Here is a 24,003-nt window from a genome sequence, read left to right on the forward strand (position 1 = left end):
GGTCAGCTTGAAATTGCACCTGGGTCCTGGTCTACTGTGACTGTTGATCTGCATCAGTTCTTCATTTTTCTTGGTGCTTTTCATTTTAGTTCTTTAAAAATTCATATGAATGGATCCCTTATTGGATTTTTTATGTTTTGGTTTTATTTTACTCATAAAATGTTTTTATTTAATGTAACGTTGGTTGTGGGGTTGTATCGTGTTATGTGTGACTTTTTCTATTGTGTTTGTACTTGCTAAATACTATTTACATTGCCTTTGATTTACTGCTTTCTAATACATTACACCGGTTTGAGCACAGGTTTATTTAATTTAATTTGTGTGACATCTAGCAGGAGGTAGCCTTATTGTTTGTGGTGGACGCTTGTCCACCCCAAATAATAATCCTCTTTCCTACAGTCACTATATCAACCCTCTTACTCTACATGATGCCTTTCTCCTTTGTTTCACTATTTACCCCGTTCTAATTTCAGAAGTGTATTCATAGCTGAATATTCGTATTTCACTATTCTTTCTTCTAGACACTTATAAGAAAATCCCAGATCAATTTTATTCCTTTTCTTCCTTTTTCAACAATAAAGTTGCCTACGTTATTACATTAAAAACAGAATTTATCTTCAGTCGTTTTCCTCTTTTTCTGCCTTCTTCCTGTCTTTCTGCACCAAATGTGAAAAGTGAACAGAACAATAGACAAGGGATATTTGAAACACATATTTTTACTAAATTAATGGATATAGCTGAGTAATTTTGCGGCAATCCCATTATTCTGTACTGCAATGCTTATTTTCAATGTAACTACTCATGTTAATGCTGCATTAACCATTTTCATTACAGCAAGCAGACTCTGCAGTAGTATATTAGAGTGATCTTGCCCCAAAATAGTTTGGTAGTGATCAGTAAGCAAGCATGCATGTTTGTCTCTTGTTCTAATTATTCGAATAATCAATGAGTGTATATATACATATAAATGGTTGTTAATCTTTTTTCTTTAACACTTTAAAGTTTGTATACTGGTTTGTGTTCTATTCTTATTGGGACAGTTCTTTGTAGGATTACCTTTGGCTTGGTATTGCATATGTAGATCAGTTTATTAAACACCCTTTGTGTTTTAATGACAAACAGTATTTTTTTGCTAGGTATACCTCCAAACATTTCACCTCTCACCTCCCCGTGCCATTCACCCATCCAGGGGACCCCAACCAGCAGCCCCACCAGCAAAAGTTCTGCAGCACAGTTTCCGGACAGTGCAGACCTCAAAGCCAAGACAACACTAAGCCCTCACAGGGTTTTAACTGGGACACACAGTGCACCTGAAGTTCCGGACCCGTTTCTGGGACCTCCTGTTGTGTGTAGTAGGTAAGCAAAGCCCTTCTTGTCTTTAGTGTTTTAAAATTGTAACGTAACCTTATATAAGCATCAGGAAGGACTTCCTCAAGGTGGAGGTGACTTTGGTCAGTGTTTTAAAAAAATCATTTTTTTTTAAATGGTCATTCACATCACAATACTCAAATATACTTTGACAAAAGTGTCAGATTTCCAGTGATGCTAACTAGAACGAGACTTGCTTACAAAAAAATACCCAATCTATATCTGAATACCTTCCTAATAATGATTTCCAGGTGGATAAAGTTGTACTTAAGGAAAAACTATTTGTATTTGCCACAACCTTAGGTTGTGTTACGTGCGTAGTGCCTGTACTACAGTACCTCTGTGTGGTGTAATGCCTGTGTCAGTCACAGCAAAGACACAGCACCTTGAGACATTATATATGTGGGGAAAGCTGTGAGAGACATGGAGGAATTTTGAACTGATCTCCCTCAAAGTTTGGCTGCATCCCAGCGTGGGCTTTAGCAGTCCAAGGATCCAAACAGGGGGACCAATCAATTGAGTGTGCTGGTCGTCCTAGAGCTGGTGTATGGTTTTGTCAGGTTTTACCATCTCTGTGAGGACCTATCTGATCTTCGCAGTGTGTGTTAAACAAAAACACACACACATACACACACTCTTTCTCTCTCACCCTCCCTCTCTCCTTCTCCCTCTCTCCTTCTCCCTCTCCCAGTATTTTAGGCGACAGCTGTGCTAAACCTATGCTGCATAGTTCCATCAGTCATGTGCAAATGAGTCAGTGTTTTCTCGTGAACGAAGCAGTGCTTTCAGAGTGTAAATACAGTCAATATAACAGTAGGGATCCACCATGATATCAAAATGGTCTGTGGTTTAGGAACATAGACAAACTGAAGTCTTTGCATGTTTGTGAAATCTGAACTATTTATGTAAATAACTAACTCAAATGGGGATTCCTGTCGCCGGGTGCGTTACCACCAGGGTTTCCATGGCGGTGTGCTGACTCGTAATACCACCGGCGGTCTTACAGCAGATCGCCGTGCCAGAGATACTCACCTCCGGCCCAGCGATCGGACCTCCCTGGCGGTACTGGTGGCGTTGTGGCAGTTTTGCTTTAGCCAAATCACCAAAGTCATAATACGGTGGTCTTTACCGCCGGGCCTGAGGCTGTAAGACTGCCACCATGAGTGTTGCGGTCTTAAGACCACCACACTCGGAATGAGGGCCTTAGTTCCCAATATCTAGCATGCACCTAGTAACTTAGTGCCTACTGTAGAGTTTGGTGAAGAGGTTTCTCTGTCACAAACGTGACAGATATCCCATCTGTCATATTGCAAGTTTCATAGGCTGTAATGCAATTGTAATACTGCGGACGGATACCCTTTACGTTTGTGATGGAGTAAAACCCTCCACCAAACTCTAAATCAGGCCCTTAATCTCCCTGCCATGCACACTTATGTACTCTCAGGCAAGGAATTTGTACTGGATCTCTCCTCCAAGATCACCATCAGCTAGACACACCCTCACTACTGGCCTCCCCCCTTCTTCACTCCCACCACTCCCTATCTCCTCTCTGCTACCCTCTACAGTTTTCTGTCCATGCTCCTACTCAGATGCAGCAATGATTATTGTACCCAGAACGTATTTTACTTCTGATGCTTACTTCCACTGTACTCCTGTGCCTTATTTCTCTATTCAGTCACTCCATTATAACTAAAACGTAACCACATTGTTTCAAATATGTTGTAGAGCTACCTTTACTTACTGTACTTGAAAAAAAGCCTCTTCTTCTACCTATGCCCTCCCAATCTCCATAGAACATTTCTACTACAGGGTACTGGAATGCCTGGTTTTAAACTGTCTTACATGTCATGGATGAGTGGTTTTTGTTTCCTAGAACGTGCTAGTGAAACAGCTGTGGTTCGTGGAATTCTGCCTACACGGTCTGAGAAAAGGGCAGAGGGTGAAGGTACAAAAACCATGTCATGAAATAGAAAACTTAATGAATGGTTTGCAATTCCCAAGTGGTTCACAAGTCAAAGAAACTTTTATAAAGCACACCATAAATCATCGAAAGGTCCCCAAAACGGTTCATCCATGGAATCCTGTGGACATTCACAAGATGGAATACTTTCACAAAGCACGCAGCGAGTTTGTTCTCGATGAAAGTTCTTTTTACAGCCAGATTTCTTGTTTCATGTGTTGGCTGAATGCTTCACCCAACTTTCAACCTCTTTCCTGTTGAGTTTCCTTGCTCTTCACTGAACCAAAAACTGAACTCCCTCATATTTTTGTATAATGTTTTTACTGGCATTTGTAACACAGTACAAGCATTTTAATATAGGAGAGAAAAGTAAACTGGCACATGCTAAATAAATGTGACATCTGTCAGTACACTGTTACATTACAGTTCTTATTTTCATCTTCAGCATATGATCAAAGTATAATTTCTTCATATTGTAGTGCTTAGACAGTGAACGCTGGGTTCCGTGCCGGTTTCGTAAACTTAACTTTTGAACAGCATCCGAGGCTCATTTGGAGGAAAGCGCAACACAACAATATCGACCATATTTAGGGTAAATAAAGGTAAAAAAAAAAAAAAAAAAAGGGTAGGGTAGGGTAGGGTGTGGCGGCTCACGTTCTGATTCCATATAGGGCCTGGGGAGCTGATGCTAACAGGTTTAGTGTTCGAGGAGACGAATTTCACTAAGAAGCATTTGATTCGATTATATAGTGAGATCAAATGGGAAGGGAGTTGTACCTGTTTAAATTTTGGAGACAAATGAGGATTGAATCCCATTCCATGGAGACCTCTCGTCTTTGCGCCGCAGCGCCCTGCTCTCTGCTTCAACCGAGCCTAATAATGTATTGTGTCATGAGGTTGCTGAGCGGGGTGAGTTTACCCGCCACTTCATGATTAAGGTGTGTTTAGCTTGTTATAGTTGTTAAACTATCAAAGCTCTACTTTTAAACTTTTAATTTTAAACTTTGAAACCTCTACTTTATTATTTTTTTGTAATTTTAATTAGGTCAAGCGCGCATTCTTCCCAAGTATCGGGGTTGCGCGATTGGGCAGTTTTGGCCAGAGAGGAATTAACCTTGCATGTGTGGGTACAGTCGATTCCCACCCTCGGCTATTGCCTGGAATTTCTTAGCAGACCACCCAGTATCCCACACACCTGCACAGCATCAGCAAATACTAACAAAGGCTGCTGCAGGAAGAAGTGAAGGCATTACTTTAAAGGGAGCACTTGAACCTCTTCCAGCACTCCCGCAAGGAAGTGTATTCCTGTACTGTTTCACCCCCAATAAAGATGGGCTGTTGCAATCGATGTTGAAACTCTGACTGCTCAATCACACATCAAGTCAAAATGACAACTCTTGAAGTCATTCTGCTAGTATAAGTCAGGGACTACATGGCAACCCTCAATCTCAAGGATGCCTACTTCTACATCTCCATTCACCCAGCACACCACTGTTACCTCAATTTTGTGGTAAGTGAAGTGTATTATCAGTTCAAAGTGTTACCTCTTGAGTCACAACAGCCTTGTAAGTGTTCACCAATTGCGTGGCAATAGTAGCAGCGCATCTTCGGCACAAAGGCATTCATCTCTTTCCATACCTGGATGACTAGCTGGTAAAGAGCAATGCTGAGTGCAGTACCTCACTCACACTCAGTTCCTCAATCTCACTCAACAAGCTCTCTCACTGATGTTCACCGTCAGGTCCAAAAATCTCCCCTCTACTTCCACCAGACACAACCGTACTCAAAACAGTGACAGGCAAAGCGTATCACAACGGCTTAGAGTGTTGGAGTTTCATAGGTTGCTTCCTCTTTACAAGACATCTTGCCCTCTGACAGTGGGAATAATAATGAAACTGTTGGTAATGTTCGCATCTTATATTGTGACAGTACCAAGTACTTGACCAAATACACACTCTGCAAGAGTGCTTTGTGAGATAGTGGTCACAGATGGCCAGTTGGTGGGCAGATCCAGTGTGGGTGGAGCCCAGAGTTCGGCACAGGCTTCCCTGGCGTTACATGAAGAACTTGTTACTGGGTAGGGCATTTCTCAATCGCCAGCCACAAGTGGCAAATAGAGATCCAGCACTCAAATGCTGGGAAGCACAAATGGTCCTGCGCACAACCCAGGGCCAATGGTCTCTGTACCAACTTTGCATACATACTAGTGTATTGAACTAATGGTAAATCAGCTAGCACTGTAGATGTTTTACATGACCACCATATACTACCAACTACAATAAGGGGACATGGATGCCATTCCAGGTTAGGTATAGGGCTCTTTGTCATCAGGTCCTATTTGCATCAGGCTCTTTTTGCATATTCAGTTCCTCGTTTTTGGAGAGATGCTGCTGGTATTTCGACTCTGAAAGTGCACTGAGGCCTGATTCCAAGGCCTCAGTGCTAATGTTTCAACCCTATAAACATTGCATGTCAAATTGGATACACCCAGTTGGCAAGGCCTGACTTACTTACAAGTCCCTGGTATATGGTACCCAGGGCATGTAAGACAGTGTCCACTCAGGGCTGCAACACAGTTTGTGCCACCCTTTGTGTTACAAGATAGAAAATGGCTCCAGGCTGCCACTGCTAACTGGAAGGACAATGCTACCACTGCCAGTTTGACTTTGCCATTTAAACCAACGGCAAAGCCACCCTAACCCTTATTGTGACAGGCGAGTCTCCGCTAAGGGAAGCTTATAGGGTCCTTAGGCAGGGAACTACATTTTGTTAAGTAAAACATTTGTTTTACAATATGTCTTAGCAGCAACACTTTTAAATTGTCATTTTGTTGTGGGTAAAGTTAGTAGCCCTATTGGCTAATACAGAGGAATCGGGTGGCATCCCAACCTGGCTAACTTTTGACTGGGACTACCAAACTGGGTCATGTAAGGTATCAAGTTGATCATGGCATTAAATGCGACCTGATGCCCAGGTCAAAATTAGTGTCACTATTAAAGGTAGGCAACTTTAGGAAAGTTGCCACTATGTGCTCTGCTCATCCAGCTGCCTTGCAAAGGCATTCACACACACAGACAGTTTTCTGACCACCTGGGGAGCCATGTGAAGGACTCACAGGCTCAGGAACAAAGGCAGTGCCACAGCAGCAAGGTGCCACTTCCTCTGGTAGGATGGCCACTCGGAGGGTTAGCCCAGTGGTGTGCTTTAAAGGGGAAGCCACGTTTGATGGACCGCCCGGCCCAACACCCCTTAATAAGATGCCTTTTGTTCCTGTAGACAGCATGGAGATAAGGCCAGAGAGGGAAAACTCACCCCCAAACTGGTTTTACCTTGGGCGTGTTGCTGTCAGGTAGTCACACTTCTAGGGTGGGCTACCTTGCTGCTGACGACTGAGAAAAGGTCAAGCCATCTTAAAGGGTGCAAGAATGTGGCATTAGAGTGTTGCGTAGGTTCTCATTATCCTAATGAGACTACTGGATTTGGGCGACAGAATCACCTATACTGCAGGAGACTGGGTCTGAACGCACACCAGGTGATACCTGTCGGCCTAATCCGGGTTTGTTCCGGCTAACTAGCAGTGCCTCATCTGCACCCAAGAGCAGGGACGATTGGGCAACTGAGCGCATGACACAAATGACTCCTCAGGGAAATCGCGGTCACTCAGATCTCATCCGTTTCTCTCTGTTATATTAGTCTCATATATGCAAGGACAATCAGAGGCAGAGTATATAGTTCATTAAGGTTTTATTGAAGCAACTGCATCTTAGATAATAAAACATATATTGCAATAACTTGGACGATGAAGCAAGACAGGATTAAAATTATGACAAGGAGAATAAAACACAAAAATAACACTATCATGTTGTCACTATGGTTTTTAAGAATAGTTCCTACCTAGGCTATGTTAGAGCACAGCATGTTAAGCTCTAATTCAGCCCTTCAGGTTCCCCTGGGAAGACATCATCCCCCATACCTGAGCAAGAGGCCCGTAGTCTACATAAGCAGCAGCAGCGAAGCACTCAGAATCAGCATGCATTCATGGTCATCTGGCTGGAATCTCCCTCTAACGTACATGGGTCAAAGTAGTGTTTTATAATAAAACACTTGATGTTTCAAGAAAGGATCCACATGTTAGAGTGTGTATGCTACTGTGAACATTAGAGACAAAGCATACCACTTTTGCTGGCAACCTATGTTACTGCAGCCTTGAGAAAAGCACAGAGTGAAAGAAATGCCTGGTTTAAGAACACAGTATTGGCCTAGGCAAAGAACAGAGAAAATAAAACAAGACCACAAATGTGGCTATTGTTAAAATAATAAAAACAAAGCTTAATAAAATATATCTGGGTTAAAGTGCACAGCGGCAGGCCTAGTTTGCGAAAAAAAATAATGTGTATAAAACTATATCTAAAATGGCTACACAACAATAGGATGACCAGGTGCCATACGTCACAGGAAGCTCATCAGTAGGAGGGGAACCAGTGACCCTTTGGCTAGTGACTGCATATTCTCCTCAGAGCACTTTCCTGGAATAAATATGGCAGCCCTGGCACATTGACCCTCAGTACTCGCTGGGCTTGGAAACTGGGCGAGGAGAATACCACCTTGCACCTGTATAAGCGCACAAAGGGAGGGTGTGGCACCAGAGCACCTACTGCACTGTGAGCCAGTGGAATTAGGAACTTATTCTGTGTGCCTGGCTTAAGGAAAAGATGATTCCCACCCCTGATCTGAAGCAGAGACTCAAATGGTCAGTTGGATGACCTCTCAGAACAGCACTGGGAACAATACAGCTGGAAGAACCTAAATCGCCTTTCTAGTAGCCACCGCAGATGTTGTGCCGCCACTGGACACCAGCCACCCCAAAGGACAATTTGAGATAGCCAAAAAATGCACCTATGTCTGCTGGACCCATGGGTGTTGGTTGTGACCGGATTCGTCAGCCAACAGAGACACTAACCTACACTAAATGTTCACACCTTGACCACTCTTTTGCAAAAGCGAAAGGTCTCCATCGGCAGCCCTTGGACTCCTGCAAATAGTATTTTGTGGGACCCCGAGATCCATGGATCCATTTTGTGGGACCTTGCCTCCATTCACCTATGGACCGAGGAATCAACCAGACTTCCCCCTTGTTGACCACACAGCATCAGGAGCATCCTAAGCCTGCATCGCTCAGCATCAGTAAAACTCCACCGTTGTCTTTGTTGGTCATCCTGTTAAGTTTGGATCTTGCTCTAAAAACTCAGTGGTGACCAGGTAACTGTCCAAAGTATCCTTGCTCGCCCCAAGACCTCTGTCCTGCCAGACCTGGTTGTATAACTCTGGTCAGAGTTGTCAAACTAACTTTTACAAACTTTTCAAAAGTTTTCACATTTTTTGTTAAGCTTGTTATCAGTTGATAAAAAAAATATTTATTCTAAAATCTGTATCTCTGGAACCCTGCAGTGGATTTTGACAACTAAGGTATCTAAAAATTTACAAAAGTCTACCTATTATAAATTGGTGTCTTGTTACTTTCAAGTTGTGTGACTTTATTAATCTGTTGTTTGGTGCAGTTAAATGCTTTAAACATTGTTCCTTTGCTAATCCTTACTGCGTGTAGCCAAAACTACCCAGGGTTGAGCCTAAGCTTAGGTTAAAGTACCTGACTGGACCCAGGATGGTATTTGCGAGCGTACTGCACGAAAGGGCTTCCCAGCCACACCATATAGTACACCCAAATTCTCACATCATCCCCCTGGCGAAATACGTTTGGAGAGTGGAAAATGTCCTTGCATATCTGCTCATTAGGATGCATAGGCCATCACATGAATGGGTAATCAGCACCCAGGTGATTTAACAATGCTTCCATTGGTGGTGGACCACAGGGGTAGATTTGTTTTCCATTTGTCTGAACTCAAAATGACAAATGTTTGCCTCCGTGTAACCACACCCACAATCCATGGTCAATGATTTCTTGCTGAATTGGTTAAGGGCATTCGCTTGCTCTTTTCCTCCCCTACCACTGCCATCTATGAACTTTATTGGATGGGTTTTGTCAATGCCTGTCTTGAAAAATTAACCATCCAAAAACCATTCCAAATTTTATGACATCCAAAGATTTAAAAAAACCTATTACTTCATTAGAGGTCAGTACCATTGGTAGGACTTTGCATCCATTCATAGGACTTTGCTTCCATTCACAGTGATTCTTTTCCCAGATGGATAATGTCTCCAAAAGGTGTCTTCTACATCTCTTTATTAAAACTCAGACTGGCGCTGATGGACCTGTGCTAGTGATCTTGCTTCTATCACATTACCAGGTAATCTCTCTATTTGTAAGTGAAAATCAGGTTTAGTAGACTAGCATCACTTTTAGTATCTCTCTCTCGCTCGCTCTCTTTCTCTACCCCCTCCCCCATCCTCCCGTGCTGTCCTCTTATTCCCTGACCTGCCTCTAGGTGAAAATGTGAAGGATTTAGTGGACCATCTCATTTTCCAGCATCTCTCTTTGGAGTCGGGATGCTCTGCCTTACATAAGTGGGAGGTGGCTTCCTTGTGCCATTGCTTTCCTTCTCCCCTTACTAAACTCCCCTTTCCACAACGGTAAGTTAAAGCTCAGGGAGGGATACTGACTAGATGGCTTCCATACGTGCCACAGAGAGTAGTGTAATTCCATAGGAACATCACCAACTGTTCTATCCATGGGAAACCAGTCCTTTGGGAGGACCAAGCAACTCTTTGTAGCTTCTGGCCTGCACCACACTGGAAGGACAATTTCCGAAGCAGACCTTGCCAGATTGTTGGTCAGATGTATTTATTTGTTATGTCAACACCAAGCACATAGAACCCTGTGCCTAGAGCACATTTTACTCAGAAAAAGGAAGCCATTATAGTTTTCCTAAGTAACATTTCACATGAAGACGTATGTCAAACTGAAACAAGGTCTCCTAATCACACTTTTACCAAAAATTACCATGTGGATATTCATGCCTGGCAAGCAGCACACATTGGGCAAACTCTACTTAAAACGTTATTCCAAACATCTTCTGCCCCTGCTTGCAAGCCACCACTTTAGGGAGAGGCATCCTGCCTTTTGGTCTGTTCAGGGCAAGTGAACTACAGCAGCACATGCTGCAAACGGAAAACATTGCTTTGCGCAATTGGTCTGCAGTTTGTAGTGCTGTAGATTCATGTATGCCCTCCCACCTCCCCAGCAGTGAGTCACACAGTTTTACATTTTAACAGTTTGTAGTGTGGTTAGTTTTACGTATTCCTTGCGCTTTAGCTTCAGGCTTTAGGCCTTTGTGCACTTTTGCCCTGAATATATTTTATTCATTTGCTGACAGCTTAGAGCCTCTGTGTACTTTGCTCTACATGCTTTTCATTAGGCTTCGTACTGTTATTTTTCAAATAGCCAGTTCTACGGTGTTGTTTTTTATTCATATCACACTGTTTTGCCTACTTCAGCACTGGAGTTCTCCATAACATATTTACTCTGTGCTTCAGTCAAGGATACAGTCTGGTACATTGCCGATAGACGTGGTAAGAGTTTAGACTTGGCATTCCTGCGTAGGGACATTTTGTGATCACGATGACATGTTAGTTATAAAATCACTTCCTTGTCCCAATACACGCAAGAGGAAGATTCCGACCAGGGAACCACAACTTGACGCTGACTGCCTCGTTGCAGATGCTGAACCAAGATCACAGGTCTTTGCTCAGGTATGAGGGCTGATGTCTCCACAGTGATTCTAATAGGCAAGCTAGAAGCTTAACATGCTGTGCTCTAGATAGAACAAGCAGAGGGAGAGTAGAAACTGTTTGACAATATGATAGCTTTGTTTTTATGTTTTACTCTCCTGGTAACTATTACAATCCTACTGTGTTGTATCGTTCTGGTTATTGCGGCTCACGCCTTAATATCTAAAATACAGTCATTTTATTAAAACATTATATAAAACTTATACTGTCTTTGTCATTTGTATATGAGATCATATTGGAAATAAGAGAGTTGGTTTGGATCTGAGTAACCACGACTTCCCTGAGAAGTTCCATAGATGTCATGTGCTCGGCTGCCAAATCATTCCTTCCACATGGGAGAAATGAGGCACTGCTAGTTAGCCGGAGCAAAAACCGGATTTAGGGTGACAGAGTTCTTTACACGTTGGTCAGACTCAGTCCCCCACACCGTTATAGATCCTGCTACCTAGAAATCCAGTAGTCTCATTTAGAATAATGAGAGCCCACGCGACATGGCGCCCAACGTGGGGTCTGGCTCTAATGATTAGGTCCGACTTACTCTCTTGGTCTCATATATATATTTTGACTCCTTGGTTCCGTATACGGAGACGTCCGTGGGGCTGAGGGTTTCCGCCGCCACGGCATAGGTGCTTCCTATTGCTTAGTGGTTGGTTGTTCAAGCTTGAACTTTGAAAGGAAAGACCCCGATATTGGTGTGCCTTCTCTGACCTGAAGCCGTTTTTTATAAAATGGCGAATCCTAATGTAGTGAACATAGCAATTAATATGCGACATCCGCTCACGGGACATCTGTTGACACATGGACTGACAGTCCAGGGGGGTCCAGTCACTTTTGTGGTGGACGCCCATGCAGCCTATAGAACGGAACTTTTTTATTCTTGGGTCGCATTTCCAGCAGTGGATGGGGGAACAAATACTTTTCACGAATACACAGTTGCGAATGTCCCTGGACAATACAGGGCTTACGCTTATTTAGAAACACCTCTATCTTATCAAGAACACCATAATTGGCTTGATGGCGCCCTCCCACACACAATAGCACAAGTTAGGTTAGGTCCACTGAGTAATGATGGTCCTACCTGGCCTTTATTGGCTACATATACACCACATCCTGCGGTTGCTCAATTGGCAGTGGTTGATGTTCGTCGTTTATATACAGAATTAACGGCTACATATAGACGATTAGTTCAGTTTGTGATGCAGACATTAAATATGAATGCAGCGCGTGCTGCTCCAGCGCACCCACAGGCTGTGGTTCCGGGTCTTAATCCGGCCACTGTACACTCAGTTATGGGTAAGGTACCGGCTAAACGAGAGGAGACTCCGTTTTGGCTGGCGCAAAAAATTAATACGCTGGAAGCAGTATTTCCCCATACGGGACCTCAGGATAAACATAGAATTTTGACGATGTGTTTGCCGTACGGGATGGTTCCTCCGGTGGACCTTTGTAATACCTGGGGTACGGTGTTTGCCGCGCTCTACACTACGGCACACGGTACACATACATTAGCTAATTTACCGGACGTACTTAAACAGATTCAGGATGAATATGGGGCTGCCCCTGCCTTGGATTTGGGCATGCAGTTGCTGGGCAATTTTGCCTCAGTTTCTTCTATTATTTTGAGTAATCTCAAAGGAGAGGCAGTAGCACTAGCAGTGCGTATGCGTCTTCGGGATGTACCGCTGCTTAATCAGGAGCGGGAGCTTCCGAGAATAATAGCGGAAACATATTCTAGTATTGGTCGTGACAGCCTAGGGGCTAGACCACAAAAACCCCAGTTACAGGGTAAAAATAATAAAGAAAATGCTAAACAGCAACAACCTGAGGGTTCGAAAAAGCGCTGGGAAAAGAAACAGCAAACACCGAAGAAAGATGGTGGGCAGTCTCCGCAACCGGAGACCCCACAGAATAAGTATAATCTCAGGAATAGGGATACTTTGAAGACGCCTGATAGATATCAATATACTGATACACGCCAATCTCGTTCCTTTCAGGACTCCTCGGAAAAGAGAAGTGAGAGAGGTGGGCGGTCAGAGCGGAGGACGGAGTACGTGAAACCGAGACAGGATTCACAACGCTCAGCGGAGGTTTCTATTAAACAAGAAGAGAAACCGCTGCAACAGAAACAGCAATTTAAAAAGAAGAAAGTGGCAGCTGTCTCAGTTAGACATGCCACTCAAGAAGAGAGTTCTCTTGATGAACAAGACATGGGCGTTAGCACTGTTAGACAGCGCGGCAGAGGTCACAATAGTTCGCCGGAGTCTTCTAGAGCATCTGGAGGTGAAAGCAACTGATGACTTCATACAAGTCGAGACGGCGGATATGCGTGTCTCTGATAGAGTATATGAAGTGACTCTGCGATTGGAAGGGGACATTGACCGTTCTATAAACGCCATTTTTTGGGACCATGTGGTAAAATCATATGATGTTCTGTTGGCCGAACAAGATTGGCCACCTGACTTTGTTCGCGACTGTCCAGTTGGGGAGGAGGTTATTACACTTGTTCCGAGAGAACTCGCGGAGTCCTATAGTAAATCATGGGCTCTGGCACAGGCTCCCGCCTTGTATAGAAATAACGTGGGGTGGGACAGACAATCACCTTATCATGTAATTCCGATAAAGAGCGAACCTCAGCCACAAGCGCAATATCCTATCAAATTTGCAGCTAGGGCATCGGTTAGAAAAATTCTTACACAATTGGAGTATCAGGGTGTAGTTGAGCCCTGTGTCTCGCCGATGAATAATCCCTTGTTTCCGGTTGCTAAACCGGACCATTCATATAGGATAGTGGTGGATTACCGACATTTAAATAGTCATACACGCACATATGCAATACAGAATTCACACAGCGCAGCGCTTATGAATAATATAGTGCGTAGAAAATACAAGACAACATTAGATATCTCGAATGGATTTTTCTGCCAGAATATAGCGCCCGAGAGTCGGGACTATACCTGTTTCAGTGCGTTTGGCTCTCAGAAAAAATGTTGTCGTTTGCCTCAGGGGTATAAGAATAGCCCAGGACTGTTTTCGGCTCGTGTAACTGAAATGCTGCATGAGTTCGACCCTGAAGCATTATCATATGTTGATGACATATATCTGACAGATGATGAGATTCTGCAACATCTAAGGCGTGTATCGCGCATTGTTGTGGGGTTTGCCGATATTGGCTATAAGTTTAATTTTAAGAAATCAAAGATTGCCTTCCTCAGCGTCATTTTCCTGGGATATGAGTTGTCGAGTGAGGGCAAGAGCCTAGCGCCACATTTTTTGGAGAAATGTGCTTTATTGCAGCCTCCTAATACGGTTCGGAAGCTCCAGTCATTGTTGGGGTTTCTGAATTTTGGCAGAACTTACATTCCTGATTATGCAACGCGTATAAAACCCTTATAAGAGTTGATTCGCCCGAATTTTTCGAGTACATTTTGGATGATTGAACATACACACATACTGCGAGAATTACAGAGTGATCTTTTAGCAGTTAAACACTTACACACACGGGACAATAAGACACATTTAGTGATCAGGGTGATACCTGGGGCTGTTGGGTTTACTTATGTCACCTTTAATGAAGGGGAGACTGTCCCGATTGCATACAAGTCTCACTTGTATTCTGCTGCAGAGCAACGTTTTGCACAAACTGAGAAAATTCTCACTGCAGTACAGATGGCTGTTATTAAAGAAAGACCGCTGGCCCAGGGTCAACGCATAGTTGTCGTTTCCCCGGTTCCGGCCTTGGAGGCTGTTACAAAAGCGAGTGTTCCTAATTCGAAAGCTTTACACCCGCGATGGATACAATGGGCTACGTCTTTGACAGCCACTGATGTAGATTATGTATTTGACCCTAAACTGCAGACTCAAGAATTTCTTCAATACGAAATAGAATACCCTGTTCCTGCTGGTACATTGCCTATTGACCAATATGAAGTGGTCATGTATACTGATGGCTCTGCGCAACCAGCGGTTGGGACTAAACAACAGTATTCTGCTGCATGTGCGGTGGTGAGCGGCACTATGGAGGGGGAAGTGTTCTGCCCCCGACATACTTATACTAAAACCTTGGGAGATTGCACGGCACAGCTGGCTGAGCTCAAAGCTCTATTGTTAGCGTTGGGGCACGCGGATCCGGCACTTTTAACCTTGCTGGTCTGTGACTCCTACTACTGTGTGCAGTCTTTCAACAAATATTTACACTATTGGAAGATGAATGGGTTCAGAGATACTAGAGGCAACACCATTAAGCATAAAATGTTGTGGGGTAAGGTTCCGGATCTGAAGGAAACGCTTCCTAAAGTCCATGTTGTGCATACACTTGGACACCAGCGCGTTGGAATACACGTTGCTGGGAATGCTTTGGCTGATGAAGCCGCGAAATCGGCAGTGGCTGTCGCCACTGTGGCCGCAGTGACTCATTCGAGTTCCAAACCAGACACAGAAATTTCAGCTGCCATAAAGGCTACGGCTGATGGCACGCCCTTTCCTAAAGGATTTCCTTCAAAATATAGTTACTGCTTGAATGGTGCGCTAAATGCTACTGTTACAATTCCAGACATTGGTGTACGTGAAATTCCCAATAAAATTGAGAGACCTCGATTGATTTCTGCAGCACATGAGGGGGTGGCTTCTGCACATGCTGGGGTGGCTGCCACGATTTCACTTTTACAGGCTCGTTACTGGTGGCCTGGTCTCTATAAAGAGACGAAGCAATATGTCCTTTGTTGTGACGTTTGTCAACAAATTAAAGCGTCGTCGGCTAGACGCCCGCATCAGACGCCCCTTCTGATTTCAAATAAACCATTACAGTGTGTGTACTTGGATCATTGTGGTCCGCTGACGCCAGATAGTGCATACAAATATATATTGGTTGCTGTTGATTCGTGCTCCAGATTTGTATGGGTATGGCCACAACGCTCGGCTGACGCTCGCACTGTTATTAAAGATTTGCGCATCTTTGTCGATATATTTGCAGTTGCGGCTTTTCATTCGGACCAGGGCCCTGCTTTTGCCTCTAAGGCATTCAGGGACACCATGGCTTCGTTGGGGGTCCAACTCCAATTCTCGTCTCCATTTCATCCCGAGGGAAATTCTGTTGTGGAGCGTTTAAATCGTGATTTAAAGCAGTCCTTAACGGCCAGAGTTATAGGTACGGGTCGTGGTTGGCTACCCCACCTATATGGAGTACAGAGAGCACTTAATAACTTGCCTAGAAGGTCACTGGGGGGTCGTACTTCATATGACTGCCTGTTTGGAACACAAATGTATGTTCCTGATCTAGATGGTCCTGGTGTGGAGGCGGCAGATACGCCCTTTGACATAAATGATCGTGTCACTGTTTTTCAGGATTTACAACAATTCCGCGAAGATAACTCTTCTGCCAGTGCTGCCTCCTCAGGAATTAAGGATGAGCCAGTAACACCTACTGGTTGGATACCCAGGATTGGGGATCTAGTGCGTGAAAAGGTCGCAGTTAAAAAAGAATTTGGTCCTTCTTATCGAGAACCTGTCCCTGTGTTAGGGGTAAGCGGCACGAGAACTGTGATTTTACCGCGGCTGCAAGGGGCCAAAGGAAATCGCTTTGTTTCCATTGATAATGTCAAGTTACAACATGTGGCCGATTCTGCACAGCAGACCAAGAGGGACACCCAGTAGTTCCGGAATCCCTCTCACTACTGGGGAAGAGGTCCCGCTGCAGGTGATTTTCACCGACACTGTTTCCTCTCCGAGCTTGGGGAGGGTGGATGATGATCTTGCGATTGTTCCACCGACGGCGATTAATATGGAATCTTGTGATCAAATTGCTGTACGTTCTACTGACGTTTCTGAACATGTGGTTTATAGCGTGCCACGGCGAGAGCCTCCATCTGCTTCTTCGTTCACAGTTGCACCTTTTGCTAGAACTGCTTCTGGCTGCTTCAACGACGCTGATAATGATCGGTCCGGCTCCTCGTCCTCGATGTCTTCTGTCCACGGTCCACGACGGCTGCTGGGATGGCTTAAACGAACATATTTTGTTTTTCCTTGGAACTATTTTTGGCTGTTTTTGGCCGTGATGACTATTTTATTATGGTTGGGATTTGTGGTTACTTTTTTTCTGATAATACATGGTCATTTTCTTCCTGATCGATCTGACATTGAGCACGTGGAGACTGTGTTAAAACCGCATTTTTCATCTCATATGGTTCGAAGAGACTTGTCCACAGTGAACATTTCTGCTATACCAGTTCCGGATGGAATTGTGTGGGATAAAGTAATGTTTGATATATATGGTCCCACTGAATTGATTCAAATACCGTATGTCCTCAAATTATCAATGAATGATATTGTTATACCTGGCATTGTTTCTGATGATTGGGATGTGAAGACAGTAGATTCTATGCTAACGGATTTGCAATATTATACTGTCTATGACGATGAAGATGCTTACCAGTTTAGAGATAATCATGGTGACATGTTTTGTTACAACTATTATGGACACCACTTTATTCATAGAGCTAGTAGCCCTAAGCCCATGTTTAATTATGTGCAATGGGAACATTGCTCGACTCCTCCACAAGGGAGTTCAAAAACGTATTATGAAAAATTTGCTTATTTTGCTGGGCATGATCCACGTAATGCTAGGTCCTACTATTTTAAAGTTACACCGTATTCTAATAAGCAAATGTTATTGACCGATACTAAATTACTGTATTCCAATTTGTTTGTATCTAAACTGTCGGTCGAGGGATATGAATACTGGTTCAAAACTGTTGACTTGAAAAGTGTTTGGGGTACGAAAAATTGGCAAATGCAAGGCAGGGACACGTTATTTAGAGCATGTATTATCCCTGTGCAGATGATTTTCCTCAATGACACAGTACAACAGACTAGCTGTTTGGGCTTAGCGACGATTAGGGAGTTGACTTTGCCTAGTATACCTGTCCCTTCTAAATTAAAAAATTGGCAGCACTATGTGAATGCTACTTTCAGGGACTTTACACATTGGGTCCAGAATGGTACGCTTAACACTTCATCGTTACATCCAGGCGGGTGGTTATTATGGCCTGCAGACACTAATATGTGTCATCAACGTTTTGTCACCTCTTCAGGGGGGTTCAGGACTAGTAGGGCAGACCCTCGTTACGTTTCACCAGAACATTCTGATATTATAACTACATACAGTGTGGGAAAGCTTTGTCAGCAATGGTTGAAGTAATCCACGCTGGATGCAGTTAAGTCACATCTCATGTTACTGTCTAATAATACTGATTTACAAGATTTTTTGTAAGGTCCCAAAGTACCACGGAAGAAAAGGTTCTTATACGAGGTTTATAATGAGATTTGGAAGCTTTCACAACAAGAGGCTGCAGCCCGGTTGAGGCAGATTGATCAAGAAAATCTGATGCAGACTTTGTCTGTTGTTGATAATGGCATGCATACCCTTTCTGAACGTGTTTACACGATTGACAGCATTGTTTCCTCTGCCATTGACATTATTACATCAGACATGTCTTCTTTATATCATGGGCAGAGTCAGACGCGGTCCATCATGCAGCTGGGTTGGACTCTTCAGACCTTGAAGGCGGGTCGCGTTCCATGGCAGCACGTTCGTGCCAGAGAGATCTTTATCTCTTTTAATTTGACTCGTCAACAACAACTGATGGCTAAAAAGGAAGCAACATATGTTATGTTAAATATTGAGAAATTAGAGAAACTGCCTTTCACGGTAGCTGAGATTCCGTCAGCTGAATGGTTGATCCATGGGGTTATTAATTTGCCTATCTCTACTTTGCAATTTACTTCGTGTTTGAAGCACATTCCGGTGGGTAGATATGAACTATTGGGAGACAGTTACATACACGAGGTGTGGGACCTTCCCTTTCAGTACAGATGTGTTAATGGTTTGAAGGAGGTTTTTCTTAGCGGCAGCGAATGCGAAGCTTCTGTCAGCCATTCAATGGTTTGTAAACAGCTGTCCTTGCACGGGGCGTGTAACGCTTCGATTGCTAACTTAGCTTGTTATCTGAAGGGAGTTCCAGTCCCGGTTATTAAAAACACTTTCCAGGTGCTTTCTAACGGCAGTTACATTGTTCTTAACAGCGAACGCTGCTGTGGCATGCGTGCCGGAATAGTTTACATCGTCGTTGTCAACAAGGCCGTTACGTGCTGCGGGAATGTGTTGTTTCCCCCCACTCAATTTAGGGAGGTAGCGGACATCTGGCCTCATATTGCTACTTCCAAGGTTGATTTCGACAAGTTGAGTCGGCTAAAAGCTTTATTGTTTCAAAAGCATGTGGCCCTTACATCTGCTAGCGAAACCTACGCACTTCAGGTGGCAAGGTCATCGGCGGAGATACAGTCCCTTTTGAATACTAACTTTCCAAATCACTTCAGTGAACTTGTGGGACGTATATTTAATGCATCCAGCACTGCTGGTATTGCACATTTTTTCAAAGTCGTTGGTGTTGGTTTTGCTCATACCTTCTCTTCCATATTCGGTTTGATACCTTCGGCTATACATTCTATTTTCGGAAGCATTTTTGGGGGTTTCCCGATTACTTTGGCTTTATTGGCTGGAGTCTTGCTGTTGTTGCTATTTTTTCGCAATGGCTGTCCCGTCACGACGAGATCCTGTATTGCTGCTCCCATCAGCGCAGCTGTGTCGTGAACGCATGATGCAGCATTTTGGAGCGACACTCCTGGGACATTTGGAGTGCGACTGGTCTCTGTCATTCAGACCGGTTTTGGATTGTGTGCAACCCGTGTTTCGATGCCTTTGGTGCTCGTTTGAACATGCACTGTCTCTCTGTCTCTCATTGCAGCGCCCTCCAATGGTCGATACTGATCTGTTGATGTTCCCGATTAGGGCTCATTCCCAGACTTGTGCACTACGGATACGTTTGCTTCGTGAGGCAGTTTATGAGATTCCCTTCCTGGAGGAAGATGGTATTGTCTCTTTCATAGGCCCTGCACGGGGTGCCGCCCTGAATGGTTTTGGGGCTTTGGATCACACCTGCTCCATGGTACTTTGTGGCATGGATCTTCCGATATTGACATATATGGAAGTGGAGGAACTCCTGCGTTCTATTGCTTCTATCTGACGATTGGATTTTTTACGAAATTGACACTATATTGAATTTGGCTTTATGATCACATGTTACCTAAATTTATGACTTTGTTGTCTTCTCACCTTGTCGAAATAATTTATTTTAGGTATTGTTTATATTTAGGGCATCCTTTTATATTATTGGAACCACTTGCTACCGACAAGGGGAGGGTGTAGTGTGGTTAGTTTTACGTATTCATTGCGCTTTAGCTTCAGGCTTTAGGCCTTTGTGCACTTTTGCCCTGAATATATTTTATTCATTTACTGACAGCTTAGAGCCTCTGTGTACTTTGCTCTACATGCTTTTTATTAGGCTTCGTACTGTTATTTTTCAAATAGCCAGTTCTACGGTGTTGTTTTTTATTCATATCACACTGTTTTGCCTACTTCAGCACTGGAGTTCTCCATAACATATTTACTCTGTGCTTCAGTCAAGGATACAGTCTGGTACATTGCCGATAGACGTGGTAAGAGTTTAGACTTGGCATTCCTGCGTAGGGACATTTTGTGATCATGATGACATAATAGTTATAAAATCACTTCCTTGTCCCAATACACGCAAGAGGGAGATTCCGACCAGGGAACCACAACTTGACGCTGACTGCCTCGTTGCAGATGCTGAACCAAGATCACAGGTCTTTGCTCAGGTATGAGGGCTGATGTCTCCACAGTGATTCTAATAGGCAAGCTAGAAGCTTAACATGCTGTGCTCTAGATAGAACAAGCAGAGGGAGAGTAGAAACTGTTTGACAATATGATAGCTTTGTTTTTATGTTTTACTCTCCTGGTAACTATTACAATCCTACTGTGTTGTATCGTTCTGGTTATTGCGGCTCACGCCTTAATATCTAAAATACAGTCGTTTTATTAAAACATTATATAAAACTTATACTGTCTTTGTCATTTGTATATGAGATCATATTGGAAATAAGAGAGTTGGTTTGGATCTGAGTAACCACGACTTCCCTGAGAAGTTCCCAAGATGTCATGCGCTCGGCTGCCAAATCATTCCTTCCACATGGGAGAAATGAGGCACTGCTAGTTAGCCGGAGCAAAAACCGGATTTAGGGTGACAGAGTTCTTTACACGTGGGTCAGACTCAGTCCCCCACACCGTTATAGATTCTACTACCTAGAAATCTAGTAGTCTCATTTAGAATAATGAGAGCCCACGCGACAAGTTAATGTCTTTTAAATATATTTTACTTATCATTACACATGCTTCACCTCTCTACACCTTCTTACTTCTATTCATATAGGAAAAACACAATCTATAGTATAGACTATGGTCCTGATTTAGATCTTGGTGAATGGAATGCTCCGTAGCGAACATGACGGATATCCCATCTGCCTATTACGATCCCATTATATCCAATGGAGATGGTAATACGGCGAACAGGATATCCATCATGCTTGTGATGGAGTATTCCATCCACAGAGATCTAAACCAGGCCCTATGTCCTGGTGTAATTTGCAACCTCTACGCCCAACAAACGGGATGAGTTTGCAAAACGTGAATCCATGTCAGTACAAGCTTCACACAGATTATACAGGTAAGTAAGGCTTTACAGCATGCCATTTCTCTGTTACACAGTTTCACTTTTGCTTACAGCGTATTGTTTAAGCGGGTTTCACAGTCGTCACCTTAGCCCACCTGTTCATGATCGTACACATAAAACTGGAATTAGAACATTAAATTTTCATGTTATTAATACACATTCTCCTGAAGGTCTTTTTTATAAAGTTTCTTACAAAATCACCTGTCCCCCTATTCATCTTAGCTACAATTGCCAGCAACTGATTAGTTAGAAAATAAGTTTAAATAAAATTAAGTTCCACTGGATGGTGCCCCAGCTTGGAGGAAAGATAATGAGTTACTAACATTTAAGTGTGCCACGAGTACAAGAAGAGATGTAAAACGAATATTTCCATATTGAATACCTGGGTTTATCAATTTCCTTCAATTACTCCCAGCCTCTAATAACGAATTGAAGCAAATTTACGACTAAACTTGTTATTGTCCTTATTTATCCTCATTTAGCAGGTATCTGAGATACTGCAGTATCCAAGGAACTAAGATATAGGCCATACATAATACCTGAGGTGCTCTGAATGCATCTTCTGAAGAATCCCATGAATTGACACTATGTTCCTCATTATCAGTTGTCTGAATTTAGGTGCGAAGATACTGCAGAACCAGAAACTCATATTCCAGCTGTTATTCCCAAAATTAAATCCAAGGATTATGAGTGTTTCCCCCTGTTGGAACTGGAAATTACAGATGACCTGGGAATACCGGTCCAAATCTACATGTATTTCTCCCCTTCTCGGAGGGCGAATAATACCCCCTAATCTGCATCCATTACCACCTTCTAGCGGGAGATGATAAATGGGTGCAGGGTTGGCTTTAAGGTGGTGTTGCCAGTGCAGCAGCACCTGGCCTTGACCTCTGGGGTACTCTATTATCAATACCTTATGAGTTTACAATCACCTGCTGCAGAGTTAGTGTGTCCTGCAGTCTTCAGACAACAATAAAAATGTCAAGATAACTCTAGTGAACAATGTTCCTGTAGGAGCGAGATTAGAGTTTTGTTTAATAGCAGTTTCGACTAATCTCTAAGTAGTGCAAAGTTAATGTGCCTGCTGCAAAGAGCAGGTACTATGCAGGTCATAGAACTGAATTTTGTGTGGATAGCCTACTGGGTTACTGCTTTTGTCACGGAGCTTCTTTTTTTACTTGCTGTTCATAAATTACAATCCCAATATAGCACTTTGATCTATGACTGTTATCAAATAGCCAGAGGCAATATGCACAGTATAGGTTAGAACATTAAGGTGGTCATTACAACCTCGGCGGTCTTTTTGAAAGACTGCCGTGCTGAAGACCGCCAGTACAGGAGGTTTTCCGCTCGGCAAATTATGACTGCTGGCAGCCCTCCATCTTTTTTCGGACGGAGAGCCACCAGCAGCCATACTGGCGGTCGGCGGGGAAGTGGAGGTTGCTCCACCTCCACGTCATCAGAACACCGCCCACCGAATCACGATCCCGTCCCTTCCCAGAGGATCAACGGACCAGGTAAGTTGATCGTCCGTTAGGGGAGTGCGGTGGGCGGGTGTTGTGTGTTGTGTGTTGTGTGCATGCATCGAGGTGTGCGTGTGAGTATGTAGAGGGGGTGTGTTAGTGCATGAATGCATGTGGGGAGTGTAGTGTGTTCGGAAATGTGTGCGTGTCTGTCTGTATGTATGTCTGTATCGATGTGTGCGTGTATGACTGTGTGTGTCTGTAGGCATGTTTGTTGGTATGTGTGTTGGTGGTGTATGCATGCGTGTACACTGTGTGTCTGTGTAGCAATGTTGGGGGTACGGGTGGGGAGGGGGGTCCTGCCATCTTTGGGGGGTGGCAGGGTTTGGGGGTGTGGGGGGAGGACTCGGGGGTGGGGGAGACCTCTATCAGTGCCAGGGAAGGAATTCCCTGGCACTGATAGTTCTTACCGCCATGGATTTCATGGTGGTCCCAACCCCATGAAATCCATGGCGGTCAGCCGGGTAGTGATACCGCCGGCGGTCTTGTGATGGCCGCCGGGCTGGAGACCCAAGTCTCCAGCCCAGCGGCTGTCTCCGCCCTGGAGGTCGGATCGGAGAAGTGGCGGATGACCATGGCAGTAACCGGCATGGTCATAATTAAAAAAAAATTCCACCAGCCCGTTGGCGGTAATACCGCCACTTCTCCGCCGACCGCCAGTGTCATAATGAGGGCCTAAGTTTTTTCATTTTCCTAATCTTGTGAAAAAGGGTTACTTTGGGTAGAGATAGATTCTTACAACTAAAGCCAACCCTCAACCACTGTG

General features: G+C 43.8%; 1 protein-coding gene across 3 annotated transcripts in view; it reads left to right on the forward strand.

The window, feature by feature from the left end:
- PDE3A (phosphodiesterase 3A) overlaps positions 1–24,003 on the forward strand; it is a 955,418-nt gene that overhangs the window by 751,539 nt on the left and 179,876 nt on the right. For all 3 annotated transcript variants that reach the window (XM_069228518.1, XM_069228521.1, XM_069228520.1), the window contains one exon: positions 1,137–1,356. In XM_069228518.1, coding sequence (XP_069084619.1) covers positions 1,137–1,356 — 220 coding nt within the window. The remainder of the gene's footprint in view (positions 1–1,136; positions 1,357–24,003) is intronic.

The sequence above is a fragment of the Pleurodeles waltl genome, chromosome 4_1, assembly GCF_031143425.1.
Source record: "Pleurodeles waltl isolate 20211129_DDA chromosome 4_1, aPleWal1.hap1.20221129, whole genome shotgun sequence".
In the NCBI taxonomy this organism is placed as follows: Eukaryota; Metazoa; Chordata; class Amphibia; order Caudata; family Salamandridae; genus Pleurodeles; species Pleurodeles waltl.